Consider the following 18127-nt stretch of genomic DNA (forward strand, 5'->3'; position numbering starts at 1 on the left):
TTAGCAGTCTACAACAGCCCTCCACCTCATCCACTACTCCACCAATCTTGGTGTCATCAGCAAATTTACTGATCCACCCTTCAGCCCCCTCCTCCAAGTCATTTATAAAAATCACAAAGAGCAGAGGACCAAGCACTGATCCCTGCGGCACTCCACTAGCAACCTGCCTCCAGTCCGAAAATTTTCCATCCACCACCACCCTCTGTCTTCGATCAGATAGCCAGTTACCTATCCAATCGGCCAACTTTCCCTCTATCCCACACCTCCTTACTTTCATCATAAGCCGACCATGGGGGACCTTATCAAACGCCTTACTAAAATCCATGTATATGATATCAACTGCCCTACCTTCATCAACACACTTAGTTACCTCCTCAAAAAATTCTATCAAATTTGTGAGGCACGACTTGCCCTTCACGAATCCGTGCTGACTATCCCGGATTAATCCGCATCTTTCTAAATGGTCGTAAACCCCATCCCGAAGGACCTTTTCCATCAACTTACCAACCACCGGAGTAAGACTAACCAGCCTATAATTACCAGGATCATTTCTATTGCCTTTCTTAAACAAAGGAACTACATTCGCCACTCTCCAGTCCTCTGGCACCATCCCCGTGGACAGTGAGGACCCAAAGATCAAAGCCAAAGGCTCTGCAATCTCATCCCATGCCTCCCAAAGAATCCTAGGATATATTTCATCAGGCCCAGGGGACTTATCGACCTTCAGTTTATTCAAAACTGCTAGTACATCCTCCCTCCGAACATCTACTTCCTCCAGCCTATAACACCTTCTCTTCCTCAAAAACATGGCCCCTCTCCTTGGTGAACACTGAAGAAAAGTATTCATTCATCACCTCTCCTATCTCTACTGACTCCATACACAAGTTCCCACTACTGTCCTTGACCGGCCCTAACCTCACCCTGGACATTCTTTTATCCCTCACACAAGAGTAAAAAGCTTTGGGGTTTTCCTTGATCCGACCCGCCAAGGACTTCTCATGCCCCCTCCTAGCTCTCGTAAGCCCCTTTTTCAGCTCATTCCTTGCTAACTTGTAACCCTCAATCGAGCCATCTGAACCTTGTTTCCTCATCCCTACATAAGCTTCCGTCTTCCTTTTTACAATATTGAGAGCGAGTTCCTGCCTCCACCACCCAGTCAGGCAGCACTTTTCACATTCCATCACCCTCTGAGTGAAAATTCTTTCCTCGCATCCCCTCGAAAACACTCCTCACCATAGACCTTTGCCCTTTGGTCTACCATAGGGAAAAGATTCTTACAATCTCCTCTATCTCAGAGTCATAGAGGATTACAGCATGGAAACAGGTCGTTTGGCCCAACTTGTCCATGCCGCCCCTTTGTTTTTAACCACTAAGCTAGACTCAGTTGCCCGTGTTTGGCCCTCTATAGCCATCATACCCATGTAACTGTCTAAACTCTTTTTAAAAAAACAAAATTGTACCCGCCTCTACTACTATCTCTGCCAGCTTGCTTCAGACACTCACTACCCTGTGTGAAAAAATTGTCCCTCTGGACCCTTTTGTATCTCTCCCCTTGAACCTATGTTCCCTGGTGGTCTAGTGGTTAGGATTCGGCACTTTCACCGCCGTGGCCCAGGTTCAATTCCCGGTCAGGGAAGGAATTTTTCAGGTGGCACGGTAGCACAGTGGTTAGCACTGCTGCCTCACAGCTCCAGGGACCTGGGTTTGATTCCCGGCTTGGGTCACTGTCTGTGTGGAGTTTGCACATTCTCCCCGTGTCTGCGTGGATTTCCTCCGGGTGCTCCGATTTCCTCCCACAGTCCAAAGATGTGCGGGTTAGGTTGATTGGCCATGCTAAATTTCCCCTTATTGTCCCAGGATGCGTAGGTTCGAGAGGTTAAAGGGATTAGCAGGTAAAATATGTAGGGAATAGGGCCTGGGTGGGATCGTGGTCGGTGCAGACTCGATGCACTGTCGGGTTTCTATGATTCTATGCCCTCTAGTTTTAGAGCCTATCTATTTTGTCCGCCTCTATTAGATCCCCCCTCGGCCTCCTCTGCTCCATGGGAAAGAAACCCAGACTATCCAGTTCCCAAAATTGAAAAACATTACCCCCAACAAACACGGAAACTGAGCATTCGTTGTCCTCACATTGCCCCCAACAAACATGGGCACTGGGCATGCACCGTCCTTACATTGCTCCTCACAAAGATGGCGATGGCGCAGGCGCACAACTGCACATTGGCCGCGAGCGACATGACCGCCGTGAACTCGGGTCAGAAACGGGGAAATAAAAACTGGGCTCCGCTCCGTGCAAACGGGAAATTATTTTTCTGGGTTTGCGGTTTACACATGTTTATGAAGCCTCTTCCCCCACCCGCCGGATCCATCGCTGCCTCCGAGCCCACTTACCCATTGGACATCAGAGCACTTGCCCCCATTACCCACACTACGCATACTCTACTCACAGCCCCGCCCCTCCTGCACTCCTATTGGTTGGACGCCCAGCCCCGCTCCCTCTCTTCCTATTGGTCCGGAGGTGCTGTCAATCAGCCGGACATTGTGATGGTCTCAGATGGTGAGAGCAGCCACAGACTCAGGCTGACTTGCTGATTATTATAAGAAGTTTAACAACACCAGGTTAAAGTCCAACAGGTTTATTTGGTAGCAAAAGCCACTAGCTTTAGCGAAGGTAGCACTTGCTACCAAATAAACCTGTTGGACTTTAACCTGGTGTTTTGAGACTTCTTACTGTATTTACCCCAGTCCAATGCCGGCATCTCCAAAGATGTGTGGGTTAGGTTGATTGGCTCTGCTAAAAATTGCCCTTTAGTGTCCTGAGATGCGTAGGTTAGAGGGATTAGTGGGTAAATATGTATGGATATGGGGGTAGGGCCTGGGTGGGATTGTGGTCGGCGCAGACTCGATGAGCCAAAATGACCTCTTTCTGCACCGTAGGGTTTCTATGATCTCCACAAAATTGCTGATTATTGGCAGTATTTTCTGTTTGGGAATAAGAGCTAGAGATGGATGGTCAGTTCCCCTGTGTCCGGGGCTGGGGGATTCACACTCATTTCCCCAGGACACTCATTATCACTGCAACTTTACAGGAGAAAGTCCCCACTTCAATCCCCACTGCAAATCTTGTGTTTCAAATTTATCCAAACTGGAAGAGTTTAGATATTAAATGGGCAGCATCATGTCAGAAAAATAACACAGAAAAGTATGAGATGATGCAATTCATAGGTTAGAATAAAGTTTAAAAGTAAAAAAGTTTATTTATTTGTCACAAGTAGGCTGTGAAATTCCCCTAATCGCCACAGTCCGGCACCCGTTCGGGTCAATGTACCTAACCAACATGTCTTTCAGAATGTGGGAGGAAACCGGAGCAAGCGGAGGAAACCCACGCAGACACGGGGAGAACGTGCAAATTCCACACAGACAGTGGCCCAAGCCGGGAATTGAACCCAGATCCATCCCTGGTGCTGTGAAGCAGCAGTGAACCACCGTGCTACCGTGCCGACCCAGAATAAATGGTGAAGATTTATAAGTTGGAGAGGAACAAAAGAGGAAAGAGATGGAAGATTCTAGTTAATACCTTATTGATCAGCAGGTTCAAGACTCCAGTCTCAAACATTATTAAGAAATTTTTTTTTAAATTCATTCGTGGGGTATGGGCATCGCTGGCCATACCAAGTTGCAGTTGAGAGTCAACCACATTGCTGTGGCTCTGGAGTCACATGTAGGCCAGACCAGGTAAGGACGGCAGATTTCCATTCCTAAAGGACATTAGTGAACCAGATGTGTTTTTCCGACAATCAACAATGGTTTCATGGTCATCAGTAGACTCTTAATTCCAGATTTTTTTTATCGAATACATATTCCACCATCTGCCATGGCGGGATTTGAACCTGGGTCCCCAGAACGTTATCGGAGTTTCTGGATTAATAGTCTAGCGATAATACTACTCGGCCATCGCCTCCCCACATATAAACTGAGCAGAGTAGATGGTTACTAGGCACAGCAGTGCTGTCAGTAAGCAGTGTCATTCAGCCCAGCTGATCCCCTCCCTGCATGTTTACCCGCACCAAGTTTTGTTCACCCCTCACCCCTGTGCTCACTGACTTACAAAGGCTTCAGGCTAAGAAGCAGCACGATTTTAAATTTTCTGATCCTTGTTTTCAAACGCCTCACTGAGCTCACCCCTCCCTATCTCTGTAATCACCTCCAGTTTACAATCCCCTGCTCCTTAAATTCCAGTCTCTTTAGCATATTGTATTTAAATCGCTCAATTCTGTCAGATTCCAAGGCTCTCATAGAAATCATAGAAACCCTACAGTACAGAAAGAGGCCATTCGGCCCATCGAGTCTGCACCGACCACAATCCCACCCAGGCCCTACCCCCATATCCCTACATATTCACCCACCAATCCCTCCAACCTACACATCCCAGGACACTAAGGGCAATTTTCAGCATGGCCAATCAACCTAACCGGCACATCTTTAGACTGTGGGAGGAAACCAGAGCACCCGGAGGAAACCCACGCAGACACGAGGAGAATGTGCAAACTCCACAAAGACAGTGACCCAAGCCGGGAATTGAACCCAGGTCCCTGGAGCTGTGAAGCAGCAGTGCTAACCACTGTGCTACCGTGCCGCCCGCTCTGACCTCTGGAACCTCCATAAACCTCTCCCCCTCACTTTTCTCTAAGATTTCCTCCCTCTTTGATCAAGCTTTTGGTCACCCACCCAAATATTTCTTTATGTGGTTCAAAGTCAAATGTTATTTGGAACATAACTGTGAAATGATTTGGAACATTGCGTTACATGAAAAATGCTATACAAGCACAAATTGTTGTTGTTGATTTGGACATATATCACTGTTCCTTCATCATTGCTGGGGGAATAACCTGTAACTCCTTACCTAACAGCATTGTGGGAGCACCTTCACAACATGGACAGCAGCAGTTCAAGAAGGTCAAAGATTATCTTCTCCGCAGGCAAGTATGGATTGACAATATATTGAGAGTATCTGTGGAGAGAGAAACAGAGTCAAAGTTACACCTTGTTCAAAATGAATCACAGGGAAAAAGGTGCAGAACTCTGTGCTCAATATAAGCTCAGAAGTGGAGGAGAAATGGAATATAGCGCAGGAAAAGCAAGCCCTGACTATGAAAGATACTGTGGGAAGATAACGCTGGGAAGCCAGCAACACGGTCAGGGGATGGGCAGTGGCCCAAATCTCATTTAGACAGTCAGCAAAATTGTCAGTGAATTATGAAAGAACTTAAAAACACCCATTATTAGAACAGAGGGAGTTAGAGAATGGCAGAGAGATGATCAGGGATGGGCACAGGTGAAACAGAGCAATGGTTGCAAATGGATTCAGATCTATAGTAAAGGAGTCACACCAGCCCCCAGAGGCATGGAACCTCTCAGATAACACAGCAGAGCACGAAAAATTCTAAACAGTAGATGAGTGGTCAAAATTTCTCATCTCTGAAAGAAAGTCTCCTTTTTAAGGTTAAAATCTCCTGCTGGAGTGATATCGGAAGCACTGGAGTCAGAGAAAAATCTCCCAGTTGAGGAAATTCCCAGAGAGTGGGGGGAATGTCACTGTGTGATGATGTCACTGACACAGACACAGAACATCTGGGTCTGTGCAAACCAGCAATCACCACACATTATGGAGGAGGAGAGGGTGCAGAGGACATTTACCAGAATGATTTTAATTGTTAGGTGATGTCGGGGTTGTTCTGCCTAAAGCAAAGGAGATTGAGCAGATATTTGATAGAGGTATACAAGTTGATGACAGTAAGGTAGATTAAAAAAAGCTGTTCCAATTAGCTGATCATAAAAGGATTAAAGGAAATAGATTCATGATTTTCGACAAGGTGTACAGCAGAATGTAGGGAATAAATTTTACACATGATTGTTAATAAACTGGAATTCGATACTTACACTCAGAGACTAATAATATTGTGGCCTGATGAATTGAGTGACTCTGTTAGATGTGATGTTTGGTTTGAGTTTCCAGTTTACAAATGGTCATGTAATATCCTGTAAAAAGTCAATTATAAAATGTCACAGAATCATAGAATTCTTACAGTGCAGAAGGAGGCCGTTTGGCACAGCCTCTCTGACAGAGCACTTACCCAGGCCCTATCCCCACAATCCTATTAATCCCCTAACTTACATATCTCAGGATACTAACTGACAATTCAGCATGACCAATCCACCCAACCTGCACATCTTTGGACTGTGGGAGGGAAACAGAGCACCCAGAGGAAACCTATGCAGACCCGGGGAAAACGTGCAAACTCCACACAGATAGTCACCCAAGGCTGCAATTGAACCCAGGACCTGCCGCTGTGAGGCAGCAGCGCTAACCACTGTGCCACCTATAGTCCATCACTATCAGTCCAGAATAGAAATTAAGAGACAAACATTTCGCTTGTTTTGAGTTTTCTGTATGTAAATGCCCTCTTCTATTCCCCTGTAAAAGGAATTTCCAAAATCCATCAGTGAGTGTCCAGGATAGAAACTCTCAACATTCTCTCCTCCTGCTGCCTGGAACACGGTGAGCGCGCATGCGCCCTGCTGCACAGCCGTTCCCCGGGCCATCGCCAGTCTGTTCGCTACAAACGCGGGGCCGCGAGTTTCTGATACCAGGTCTGCGGCCTGCACCAAGTGTTTATGAACCCTCCCTGCCCACTCCGCCGGCTCCATTTCTCCCGCTCAGCCACTAAGTGTCGTTCTGCTGCAGCCGCCAATTTCTCACCCGCTCTCCGCAGCTCGGGCGTCAGAGGAGCACTGCGCATGCCCAAACCACACTCCGTAATGCGCATGTGCAGTTGTGCTTTCGATCCATTCTGCCTCGCTGTGGAATGCTGGGTCAGGGATCCCCCAATGGAAAGCCACATTGTTACAGCTGTTATTATATCTCATGTGATACTGATTGCAGCCTTAGGGAAAATATAAAATTAAGAATGCAATTAATATAACAAGGTGCACGTGTCTCTACCAGTTTGACCAAGGTTGAAGCAGGAACAAAATAGTCCACATTGTTAGATTTGAATTCACTGGTAACTTAGCAGTTAAAGTGAAGTTAGTTTCTCCTTCTGTACACAGACGTCTTAAACTGTGTCGTGACAGTAAGAATATGGGCATTGTGGATTAAATCCTTTAACCATTTAAAGCTGGACTGTTAGCAGGTGATCAAACTGAGTCCCTTCGCAAACATGAAGTATCTGATTTTCATATATGACTGGTGGTGTGTGAACCATTCATGTGACCGAGTGAATCTGTTGCCATGTTCAGCTGGTGAATGATCTTTTCAGAGTGTGATTTCGCAACAGAGCGTCCAGCTCAGTCTTGGATCTCTGAAACTTCTGGTAGTCGGTTCAACATTCTCAACCAAAGAAAACATAACTCAACAGCAATCGGCTGCAATGTGCATGTTTGAGGGAAGCTTTCTGAACCGTTAGAGCTGGAAACGGGAGTAAGTGAAATGTGTTGGATTTGAGTATGTTCAGAACTGCTGAGGTAAGGGGGAATATAACAGTGTAAGACACTGTATTCAGTTAATGTTCAACAATAAAGGTGAATTATTTATCCCTTCTAAGATTAAAACGACATACAAATATTTCTAAGACAGTGTGCTGGAAAATCTCAGCAAGTCTAACAGCATCTGTGGAGAGAGAATAGAGCCAACATTTCCAGGCCGAATGACTTTTCAGATTCAAAACGTTGGTTCTATTCTCTCTCCACAGATGCTGTCAGACCTGATGAGATTTTCCAGCATTGAGTTTTTGTTTCATATTCCAACATTCAGAGTATTTTGCCTTTATTTTAGTACAAATGTGTCTGTCTGGTTTCAGTTGATGTGAGCAGGTTGCGGGTTCAAAACAGGGCAGCAACATAATCAAAACTCAATGTTCTGAAGTCCTCCAATTCAGGTTTGTTAAATGTGATTTGCCGATGGTATCGATCACAATAATGATTATTTGCTCTTCACCATCTGAGAAAATACATTCAGCAAAATCTCACATGTTTTCTGCTGGTAGCAAGTGTTTGGAGATTGCAGGACTGGAATATTGCTGCTATTCCTGGTCTCACTCACTGTGGAGCTGATGAAAAGAGACTTTAAAAAAATCATAATTTCATACATTTACAATGGGCTCGATGACCATCATCCCAGTACCAAAGAAAAGCCAAGCAGTTATCATCTGGAGGCTCTGACATCCATCATTATGAAGTGCTTTGAAAGGTGAGTAACGGCATGAATCAATTCCGGCCTTCCAGATTGCCTGGATCCACTGCAGTTCGCCTAGAACAAAGAACAATACAGCACAGGAACAGGCCCTTCGGCCCTCCAAGCCCGCGCCGCTCCCTGGTCCAAACTAGACCATTCTTTTGTATCCCTCCATTCCCACTCCGTTCATATGGCTATCTAGATAAGTCTTAAACGTCCCCAGTGTATCCGCCTCCACCACCTTGCCCGGCAGCACATTCCAGGCCCCCACCACCCTCTGTGTAAAATACGTCCTTCTGATATCTGTGTTAAACCTCCCCCCCTTCACCTTGAACCTATGACCCCTCGTGAACGTCACCACCGACCTGGGAAAAAGCTTCCCACCGTTCACCCTATCTATGCCTTTCATAATTTTATACACCTCTATTAGGTCACCCCTCATCCTCCGTCTTTCCAGTGAGAACAACCCCAGTTTACCCAATCTCTCCTCATAACTAAGCCCTTCCATACCAGGCAGCATCCTGGTAAACCTCCTCTGCACTCTCTCTAAAGCCTCCACGTCCTTCTGGTAGTGTGGCGACCAGAACTGGGCGCAGTATTCCAAGTGCGGCCGAACCAACGTTCTATACAACCGCAACATCAGACCCCAACTTTTATACTCTATGCCCCGTCCTATAAAGGCAAGCATGCCATATGCCTTCTTCACTACCTTCTCCACCTGTGCCGTCACCTTCAAGGATCTGTGGACTTGCACACCCAGGTCCCTCTGCGTATCTACACCCTTTATGGTTCTGCCATTTATCGCATAGCTCCCCTCTACGTTAGTTCTACCAAAATGCATCACTTCGCATTTATCTGGATTGAACTCCATCTGCCATTTCTTTGCCCAAATTTCCAGCCTATCTATATCCTGTAGCCTCTGACAATGTTCCTCACTATCTGCAAGTCCTGCCATTTTCGTGTCATCCGCAAACTTACTGATCACCCCAGTTACACCTTCTTCCAGATCGTTTATATAAATCACAAACAGCAGAGGTCCCAATACAGAGCCCTGCGGAACACCACTAGTCACAGGCATCCAGCCGGAAAAAGACCCTTCCACTACCACCCTCTGTCTTCTGTGACCAAGCCAGTCCTCCACCCATCTAGCCACCTCCCCCTTTATCCCATGCGATCCAACCTTTTGCACCAACCTACCATGAGGGACTTTGTCAAACACTTTACTAAAGTCCATATAGACGACATCCACGGCCCTTCCCTCGTCAACCATTCTAGTCACTTCAAAAAAAACTCCACCTACTGCCATAACAGGTCACCAACCTGTCTTGGTCCCGCCCTGCCAACACGACAGTTAACGAAGCCCACCGATGCCTCTTATTTCTCAGAAGACTATACATATAAAGAGCAAGAGGGTAGCTAGGGAGAGGGTTGGCCCACTCAGACAGGGGAGGGAAATTGATGCACGGAGCCAGAGAAAATGGGCGAGATGTCAAATGAGTACTTTGCATCAGTATTCACCAAAGAGAAGGACTTGGTGGATGATGACTCTGGGGAAGGGTGTATAGATAGTTTGAGTCATGTTGAGATCAAAAAGGAGGCTGTATTGGGGGTCTTGAGAAACATTAAGGTGGACAAGTCCCCAGGGCCTAGGATATACCCCAGAAAACAGAGGGGCAAGGGAGGAAATTGTTGGAGCTTTCAGAGAAATCTTTGTATCCTCACTGGCTACAGGGGAGGCCCCAGAGGATTGAAGAATAACCAGTGTTGTTCCTTTGTTAAAAGGAGGGTAGCAAGGATAATCCAGATAATTACAGGCTGATGAGCCTTATGTCAGTGGTAGATAAATTATTGGAGAGGATCCTGAGAGACAGGATTCACCCCCAGTTGGAAATAAATGGATGTATTAGCAAGAGGCAACATGGTTTTGTGAAGGGGAGGTCGTGTCTCACTAACTTGATCAAGTTTTGAAGAAGTGACGAAGATGATTGATGAGGGTAGGGCAGTGGATGCTGTCGACATGGACTTCAGTGAGGCCTTTGACAAGGTCCCTCATGGCAGACTGGTACAGAAGGTGAAGTCGCATGGGATCAGAGGTGAGCTGGCAAGGTGGATACAGAATTGGCTCGGTCATAGAAGACAGAGGGTAGTAGTGGAAGGGTGCGTTTTTGAATGGAGGGCTGTGACAAATGGGATCAGGGCCGGGACCTTTGCTGTTTGATGGAGGGAAATGTAACTGGTTTGAATAGTAAGTTTGCGGATGACACAAAGGTTGGTGGATTTGTGGATAGTGATGAGGACCGTCAGAGGAAATAGATTGTTTGGAGACTTGGGAGGAGATGGCAGGTGAAATTTAATCCAGACAAATGAGGTAATGCATTTTTGAAGGTCGAATACAGATAGGAAATATACAGTAAATGACAGAACCCTTACGAGTATTGATGGGCAGAGGGATCTGGGTGAATAGGTCACTGAAAGTGGCAACGCAGGTGGAGAAGATAGTCAAGGCGGCATATGGCATGCTTGCCTTCATTGGCCAGGGCATTGAGTTTAAAAATTGGCAAGTCATGTTGCAGCTTTATAGAAACTTAGTGTGGCCACACTTGGAATATAGTGTTCAATTCTGGTTGCCACACTACCAGAAGGATGAGGCGGCTCTGGAGAGGGTACAGAAAAGATTTAGCAGGATGTTGCCTGGTATGGAGGGCATTAGCTATGAGGAGAGGTTTGGGGAAAACTTGATTTGTTCTCACTGGAATGACAGAGGTTGAGGTGTGACCTGATAGAAGTCTACAAGATTATGAGGGGCATTGCCAGAGTGGATAGTCAGAAGCTTTTTCCCCCAGGGTGGAAGAGTCAATTACGAGGGGCACACGCACACGGTGGGTGCCTGGAACCTGCTGCCGGGGGAGGTAGTGGAAACAGATACGATAGTGACTTTTGAGACATCTGGACAAATACATGAATAGGATGGGAATAGAGGGATATGGTCCCTGAAAGGGTAGATGGTTTTCATTCAGTTGGGCAGCATGGTCGGTGGGTTGGAGGGCTGAAGGACCTGTTCCTGTGCTGTAATTTTCTTTGAAATTTGGCATGACAGCTACAACTCTCACCCAACCTTTACAGATGCACCACAGAAAGCATTCTTTCTGGTTGTATCACAGCTTGGTATGGCTCCTGCTCTGCTCAAGAAACTACAAGCAGTTGTGAATGTAGCCCAATCCATCACACAAATCAGCCTCCCATCCATTGGCTCTGTCTACGCTTCTTGCTGCCTCGGCAAAGCAGCCACCATAATTATTCACCCCACGCACCCTGGACATTCTCTATTCCATCTTCTTCCATCGGGAAAAAGATGGAAAAGTCTGAGGTCATGTATCAATTAACTCAAGAACAGCTTCTTCACTGCTGCTGTCAGACTTTTGAATGGACCTATCATATATTAAGTTGATCTTTCTCTACACCCTAGCTATGACTATAACACTGCATTCTGCACTCGTTTCCTTCTCTATGAAGAGTCTGCTCTATCTGTATAGCATGCAAGCAGCAATACTTTTCACTGTATGCAGATAGGAAATACCTCTGTAATATGTGACAATAATAAATCAAATCAGCAGATACAATCTCCCTGGCCCTGCACTCAATCCTGGAACACCTAGATAAGTAAGAAGTCTCACAACAACAGGTTAAAGTCCAACAGGTTTATTTAACCTGGTGTTGTGAGACTTCTTACTGTGCTTACCCCAGTCCAACGCCGGCATCTCCACATCACACCTAGATAAGACAGTTATGTCAAACTCCTATTTATTTACTACAGCTCAGCCTTCAACACCATTATTCCTACAAAAGTCACCTCCAAACTCCGTGGCCTGGGCCTCGACTCCTCCCTCCGACTGGATCTTGAACTTCCTAACCCACAGACCAAATCATTAACAATAGGCAACAACACCTCCTCCATGATCATCTTCAACACCAGTGCCCCACAAGGGGGTGTTCTCAGCTATACACCTAAGACTGTGGCAAAATTCCCCTCCAACTTGATTTTCAAGTATACTGATGACACCCCCCGTAGTGGGTCGGATCTCAAACAATGAGGAGACAGAGTACAGGAATGAGATAGAGAATCTGGTGAACTGGTGCGGCAACAATAATCTCTCCCTCAATGTCAACAAAATGAAGGAGATAGTCATCGACTTCAGGAAGTGCAGTGGAGGACATGCCTCTGTCTACATCAATGGGGATGAACTAGAAAGGGTCAAGAGCTTCAAGTTTGTAGGGATCCAGATCAACCTGTCCTGGTTCCCCCGTGCCAACACTCATTAAGAAAGCCCACAAACGCCTTTACTTTCTCATTGGAATTTACTTCCTTTAAAATGTCACCATTCATTAGACACCAGGCCACACCGACAAACATGTCTCTTTGCACTCCCCAGTGAGGCAGGGTCAGTTTCTCACAAACCAGTGACAGATAAACAAAGCAGGATAGAAATTTCTACCCTCGGAATGTGTTATCCGGCCCATTGTCTGACCTTTTTATATTTAGGAAGCACTTCGTGTTACTTTTGTTCTTGCTCCCAAATATTCCTGGGGGACAAGTTGGATTTGGACCCTTTTCTCCCAAAAACCCGGATCTCAATCTAGTGCAAGATTAATGGACCAGACAACCACTCCAGCGTTAAATGCAGCCACAGGCACTAAATGGGAACACATCACAATTGAAGGGATTCCCTCTTGCCCCGTGTCGAGAACCAGGGATCATATTATCAGCATATATATTTGAAGGCTGGGGAATATTTCTGCTGCTGCGTTGAAGACTTTGCTGGGAACAATGACTTTCATATTGCTGCTTAAACTACAGTATAAAAATTCCTCATTTAACAATAAAGGAGCTTGAATAGAGAGCATTCAGAGAGGATACAAAACCAAGTAATGTCACAAATACCTTTGCTATATACAAAACAGTTAATTATACTAGCTTGAGGCAACATGGTTTTGTGAAGGGGAGGTCATATCTCACTAACTTGATCGAGTTTTGAGGAAGTGACGATGATGATTGGTGAGGGTAGGGCAGTGGATGTTGTCTACATGGACTTCAGTAAGGCCTTTGACAAGGTCCCTCATGGCAGACTGGTGCAGAAGGTGAAGTCGCATGGGATCAGAGGTGAGCTGGCTACGTGGATACATAGGAAATACAGTAAATGGCAGAACCCTGAAGAATATTGATAAGCAAAGGGACCTGGGTGTACAGGTCACTGAAAGTGGCAATGCAGGTGGAGAAGGTAGTCAAGAAGGCATACGGCATGCTTGCCTTCATCGGCCAGGGCATTGAATTTAAAAATTGGCAAGTCACGTTGCAGCTTTATAGAACCTTAGTGTGGCCGCACTTGGAATATAGTGTTCAATTCTGGTCGCCACACTACCAGAAGGATGTGGAGGCTTTGGAGAGGGTACAGAAAAGATTTACCAGGATGTTGCCTGGTATGGAGGGCATTAGCTATGAGGAGCGGTTGGAGAAACTTGGTTTGTTCTCACTGGAGCGACGGAGGTTGAGGGGAGACCTGATAGAAGTCTATAAGATTATGAGGGGCATGGACATAGTGGATAGTCAGAAGCTTTTTCCCAGGGTGGAAGAGTCAATTACTAGGGGCATAGGTTTAAGGTGCGAGGGGCAAGGTTTAAAGGAGATGTACGAGGCAGATTTTTTTTTTACAGAAGGTGGTGGGTGCCTGGAACATGTTGCCGGGGGAAGTAGTGGAAGCAGATACGATAGTGACTTTTAAGGGGCGTCTTGAAAAATACACGAATAGGATGGGAATAGAGGGATATGGTCCCCGGAAGGGTAGAGGGTTTTAGTTCAGTCGGGCAACATGGTCGGTGCAGGCTTGGAGGGCCAAAGGGCCTGTTCCTGCGCTGTAATTTTCTTTGTTCTTGTGAAACCTCGCATCACTGCCAACTTCCTGGGACTGAATTTACTAATGGTGAACAGCATGTCCCGTCAATGAGCAGGAAGCATTTTGGCAGAAGAGCAAACCTTGCCCAAAGCACAATTGTCAAGTTACACATTTCCATGACAAGTCAAAAAATACACTCAATAATTTGGACAGGTGTTCCACAGGAATCAGTGGCTGATTATCAGCAGCAAGACCTGGGGTAAATAATGATCAAAGGTCAATGTCAGCTTTATGAAACACTTCTCTCTTTAGGAGAGAAATCGGACTTAAAGTGGACTGAAACCAACGCATTAAAATCTGGATTGACTGGCAGCCATGATAATCCAAGTGCTTCACACAGAAACAGCCACACAACTAGGAAATGGAGCTTGTGAGCACTGCTGTCAGCTTCATATTCTGCATCTAATTGTTCTGTGGAAAAGGAAAAAAAAGTAGAGAGCAGTACAGATGGTGACAGCTGGCCCCACACAATATTCTCAAGTTCATCAAACTGGAAGTGGGTGGAGGAAGCAGTCCCAAACTGACTCGATTCAGAACAAGGGTCAAGGCTTGTTTGGAAGTTGCTGTTCTGATGAGGCCGCTTAGAAAGGCAGAAGGGACATTCTGCTATTGACTGACGTTGAGTCACATCCATCTCAGTGCCCTGTTGCTGGAGTCTCCTTATAGTAACTCAGTGCTGATTACCACGAATTGATATCAGCCTGTATATGGGGTTATGGCCTCAACAAGGCTCAGGTGACTATCCCTGCTCAATCCTATATTTCATTAACTGACAGAATGAAAACATTGTGCATTTTATGGAATGGTAGACTTTACCTCAATGTGCCGCCGCGTGATTCAATTGACCCAAGATTGAGGACATTCTGAAGTGTTGACTAAAGAAGAAATTGCTCAATAGATGTGTCCTGTTCAATCAACACAAGATTGTATTGTGGCCCAGAACATGTTGAGACTATTGAACGCCCAGCCACCAATGTGTGGCTGATTCATACAGGAATTTAGCCCTCGATTTTAAATTGCTCTTTCCAAGCTGAAGTTTGAGATATTCCAGTCATAGCAAGAAAATAAAATCATCTTTGATCTGACCCAACAGCCCCATCTCAGCTTTGGATCAGAGGAGGCTAATATTCAAATCAGGCTGTGGTTAGTTCTTTCCTTCCCAGGAGAACATACCCTTCCCGAAACTGCGAACTGCAGGAGAGAGGAGCGTTGGAATGGACAGAATATTTCTAATCTGCCACTGGTTTATAGATTAATGCAGGACCACCCCATATAAAGATTGTGATATTTGAAAGGGGGATATGGTCAAATGCTCTTCGCAAAGTCAATACAGACTCAATGGGTCCGTCTCCCCCCCGCCCCCCCCCACCCCCCCTCCCCCCCCCGCCCCCCCCCCACCCCCCCTCCCCCCCCCGCCCCCCCTCCCCCCCCCACCCCCCCTCCCCCCCCCCGCCCCCCCTCCCCCCCCCGCCCCCCCCCCACCCCCCCTCCCCCCACCCCCCCCCTCTCCCCCCCACCCCCCCCACCCCCCCCACCCCCCCTCCCCCCCACCCCTCCCCCCCCACCCCTCAAGGTCAGGAATTGTTCGGAGACTGGGCTTATTTAAAGAAATTGAACAGAGCATCGTGAGTCTAGTTTAACTGACACCTCCATACAAGGCCTGTCCAATCTGGATAGAGATAGAAATCAAACACCAACTCCTTACATGATAGATTCGGTGCAGCATTACCTGGTTGTGTTTGATGCGTTTTGCTGTTTTCTCCTGCAATCGAGAGATTGTTGCCATTTCCAATTTCTCAGTGCTCAATGGCTGCTGGGATATCTGGTGCTGCCTGGGGCAAGAGACAAGCAGAACTGGCAGCAAAATCACGTGGTGTGGATTGTCCCTAGCCAAGCCGGTTCCTAGCACAGGGAGGGGGTATCCACATAAGTGTACTAGTTCCCAGCTAGAGAAACACACCCTATCCCACTCTTGAGGCCTGAAAATATTGCTGCTCAGATGGAATCCCACTCCAGCATTGCCTTCTAAATCCACAACCACCCTCTGGTATAGCATTGGGGTATAGATGTTTCACTAAGTGTAGGGAAGCTGATAAAAGAGGTGGAGGAGTGTGGCATTGTTAATCAAGGATAGTTTAACGGCTGCGGAAAGGCACTTCGAGGGGGATCTGCACACTGAGGTAATATGGGCTGAGGTTAGAAATAGGAAAGGAGCGGTCACATTGTTAGGAGTTTACTATAGGCCCCCAAATAGTAATAGAGATGTGGAGGAAGAAATTGCTAAGCAGATTATGGATATGTGTAGGGGTCACAGGGTAGTTGTCATGGGGGACTTTAACTTTCCAAACATTGATTGGAACCTTTGTAGGTCAAATAGTTCGGATGGGGCAGTTTTTGTGCAGTGTGTACAGGAGGGTTTCCTGACACAATATGTGGATAGGCCGACAAGAGGTGAGGCCACATTGGATTTGGTACTGGGAAATGAACTGGGCCAAGTGTGAGATTTGGTTGTGGGAGAGCACTTTGGAGATAGTGACCACAATTCGGTGTCTTTTGTTATTGCAATGGAGAGGGATAGGGCCGTACGGCAGGGCAAGGTTTACAATTGGGGGAGAGGTAATTATTATGCGATTAGGCAAGAATTAGGGGGCATAAGTTGGGAACAGAAACTGTCAGGGAAAGGAACTAATGAAAAGTGGAACTTTTTCAAGGAACAAATACTGGGTGTCCTTGATAGGTATGTCCCTGTCAGGCAGAGAGGAAATGGCCGAGTGAGGGAACCATGGTTCACGAAAGAGGTGGAATGTCTTGTGAAAAGGAAGAGGGAAGCTTATGTAGAGATGAGGAAACAAGGTTCAGATGGCTCGATTGAGGGTTACAAGTTAGCAAGGAATGAGCTGAAAAAGGGGCTTACGAGAGCAAGGAGGGGACACGAGAAGTCCTTGGCGGGTCGGATCAAGGATAACCCCAAGGCTTTTTACTCTTATGTGAGGAATAAAAGAATGACCAGGGTGAGGTTAGGGCCGGTCAAGGACAGTAGTGGGAACTTGTGTATGGAGTCAGTAGAGATAGGCGAGGTGATGAATGAATACTTTTCTTCAGTGTTCACCAAGGAGAGGGGCCATGTTTTTTAAGAAGAGAAGGTGTTACAGGCTAATAGGCTGGAGGAAATAGATGTTCGGAGGGAGGATGTCCTGGCAGTTTTGAATAAACTGAAGGTCGATAAGTCCCCTGGGCCTGATGAAATGTATCCTAGGATTCTTTGGGAGGCAAGGGATGAGATTGCAGAGCCTTTGGCTTTGATCTTTGGGTCCTCGCTGTCCACGGGGATGGTGCCAGAGGACTGGAGAATGGCGAATGTTGTTCCTCTGTTTAAGAAATGACCCTGGTAATTATAGACCGGTTAGTCTTACTTCGGTGGTTGGTAAATTGATGGAAAAGGTCCTTAGAGATGGGATTTATGACCATTTAGAAAGATGCGGATTAATCCGGGATAGTCAGCATGGATTCGTGAAGGGCAAGTCGTGCCTCACAAATTTGATCGAATCTTTTGAGGAGGTAACTAAGTGTGTTGATGAAGGTAGGGCAGTTGATGTCATATACATGGATTTTAGTAAGGCGTTTGATAAGGTCCCCCATGGTCGGCTTATGATGAAAGTGAGGAGGTGTGGGATAGAGGGAAAGTTGGCCGATTGGATAGGTAACTGGCTGTCTGATCGAAGACAGAGGGTGGTGGTCGATGGAAAATTTTCGGATTGGAGGCAGGTTGCTAGTGGAGTGCCGCAGGGATCAGTGCTTGGTCCTCTGCTCTTTGTGATTTTTATTAATGACTTAGAGGAGGGGGCTGAAGGGTGGATCAGTAAATTTGCTGATGACACCAAGATTGGTGGAGTAGTGGATGAGGTGGAGGGCTGTTGTAGGCTGCAAAGAGACATAGATAGGATGC

The 18127-nt window shown here is 46.5% G+C and overlaps 1 protein-coding gene and 1 non-coding gene across 2 annotated transcripts in view; one reads left to right on the forward strand and one right to left on the reverse strand.

Moving 5' to 3' along the window:
- Positions 1–18127, reverse strand: part of LOC144481934 (uncharacterized) — a 71410-nt gene that overhangs the window by 6716 nt on the left and 46567 nt on the right. Inside the window, exon 5 of the mRNA XM_078201103.1 lies at positions 14782–14787. Coding sequence (XP_078057229.1) covers positions 14782–14787 — 6 coding nt within the window. The remainder of the gene's footprint in view (positions 1–14781; positions 14788–18127) is intronic.
- On the forward strand, positions 1565–1636 carry trnae-uuc (transfer RNA glutamic acid (anticodon UUC)). The gene has a single exon. It is a non-coding gene; the product is annotated as a tRNA-Glu (tRNA).

The sequence above is a fragment of the Mustelus asterias genome, chromosome X, assembly GCF_964213995.1.
Source record: "Mustelus asterias chromosome X, sMusAst1.hap1.1, whole genome shotgun sequence".
NCBI classification, from domain to species: Eukaryota; Metazoa; Chordata; class Chondrichthyes; order Carcharhiniformes; family Triakidae; genus Mustelus; species Mustelus asterias.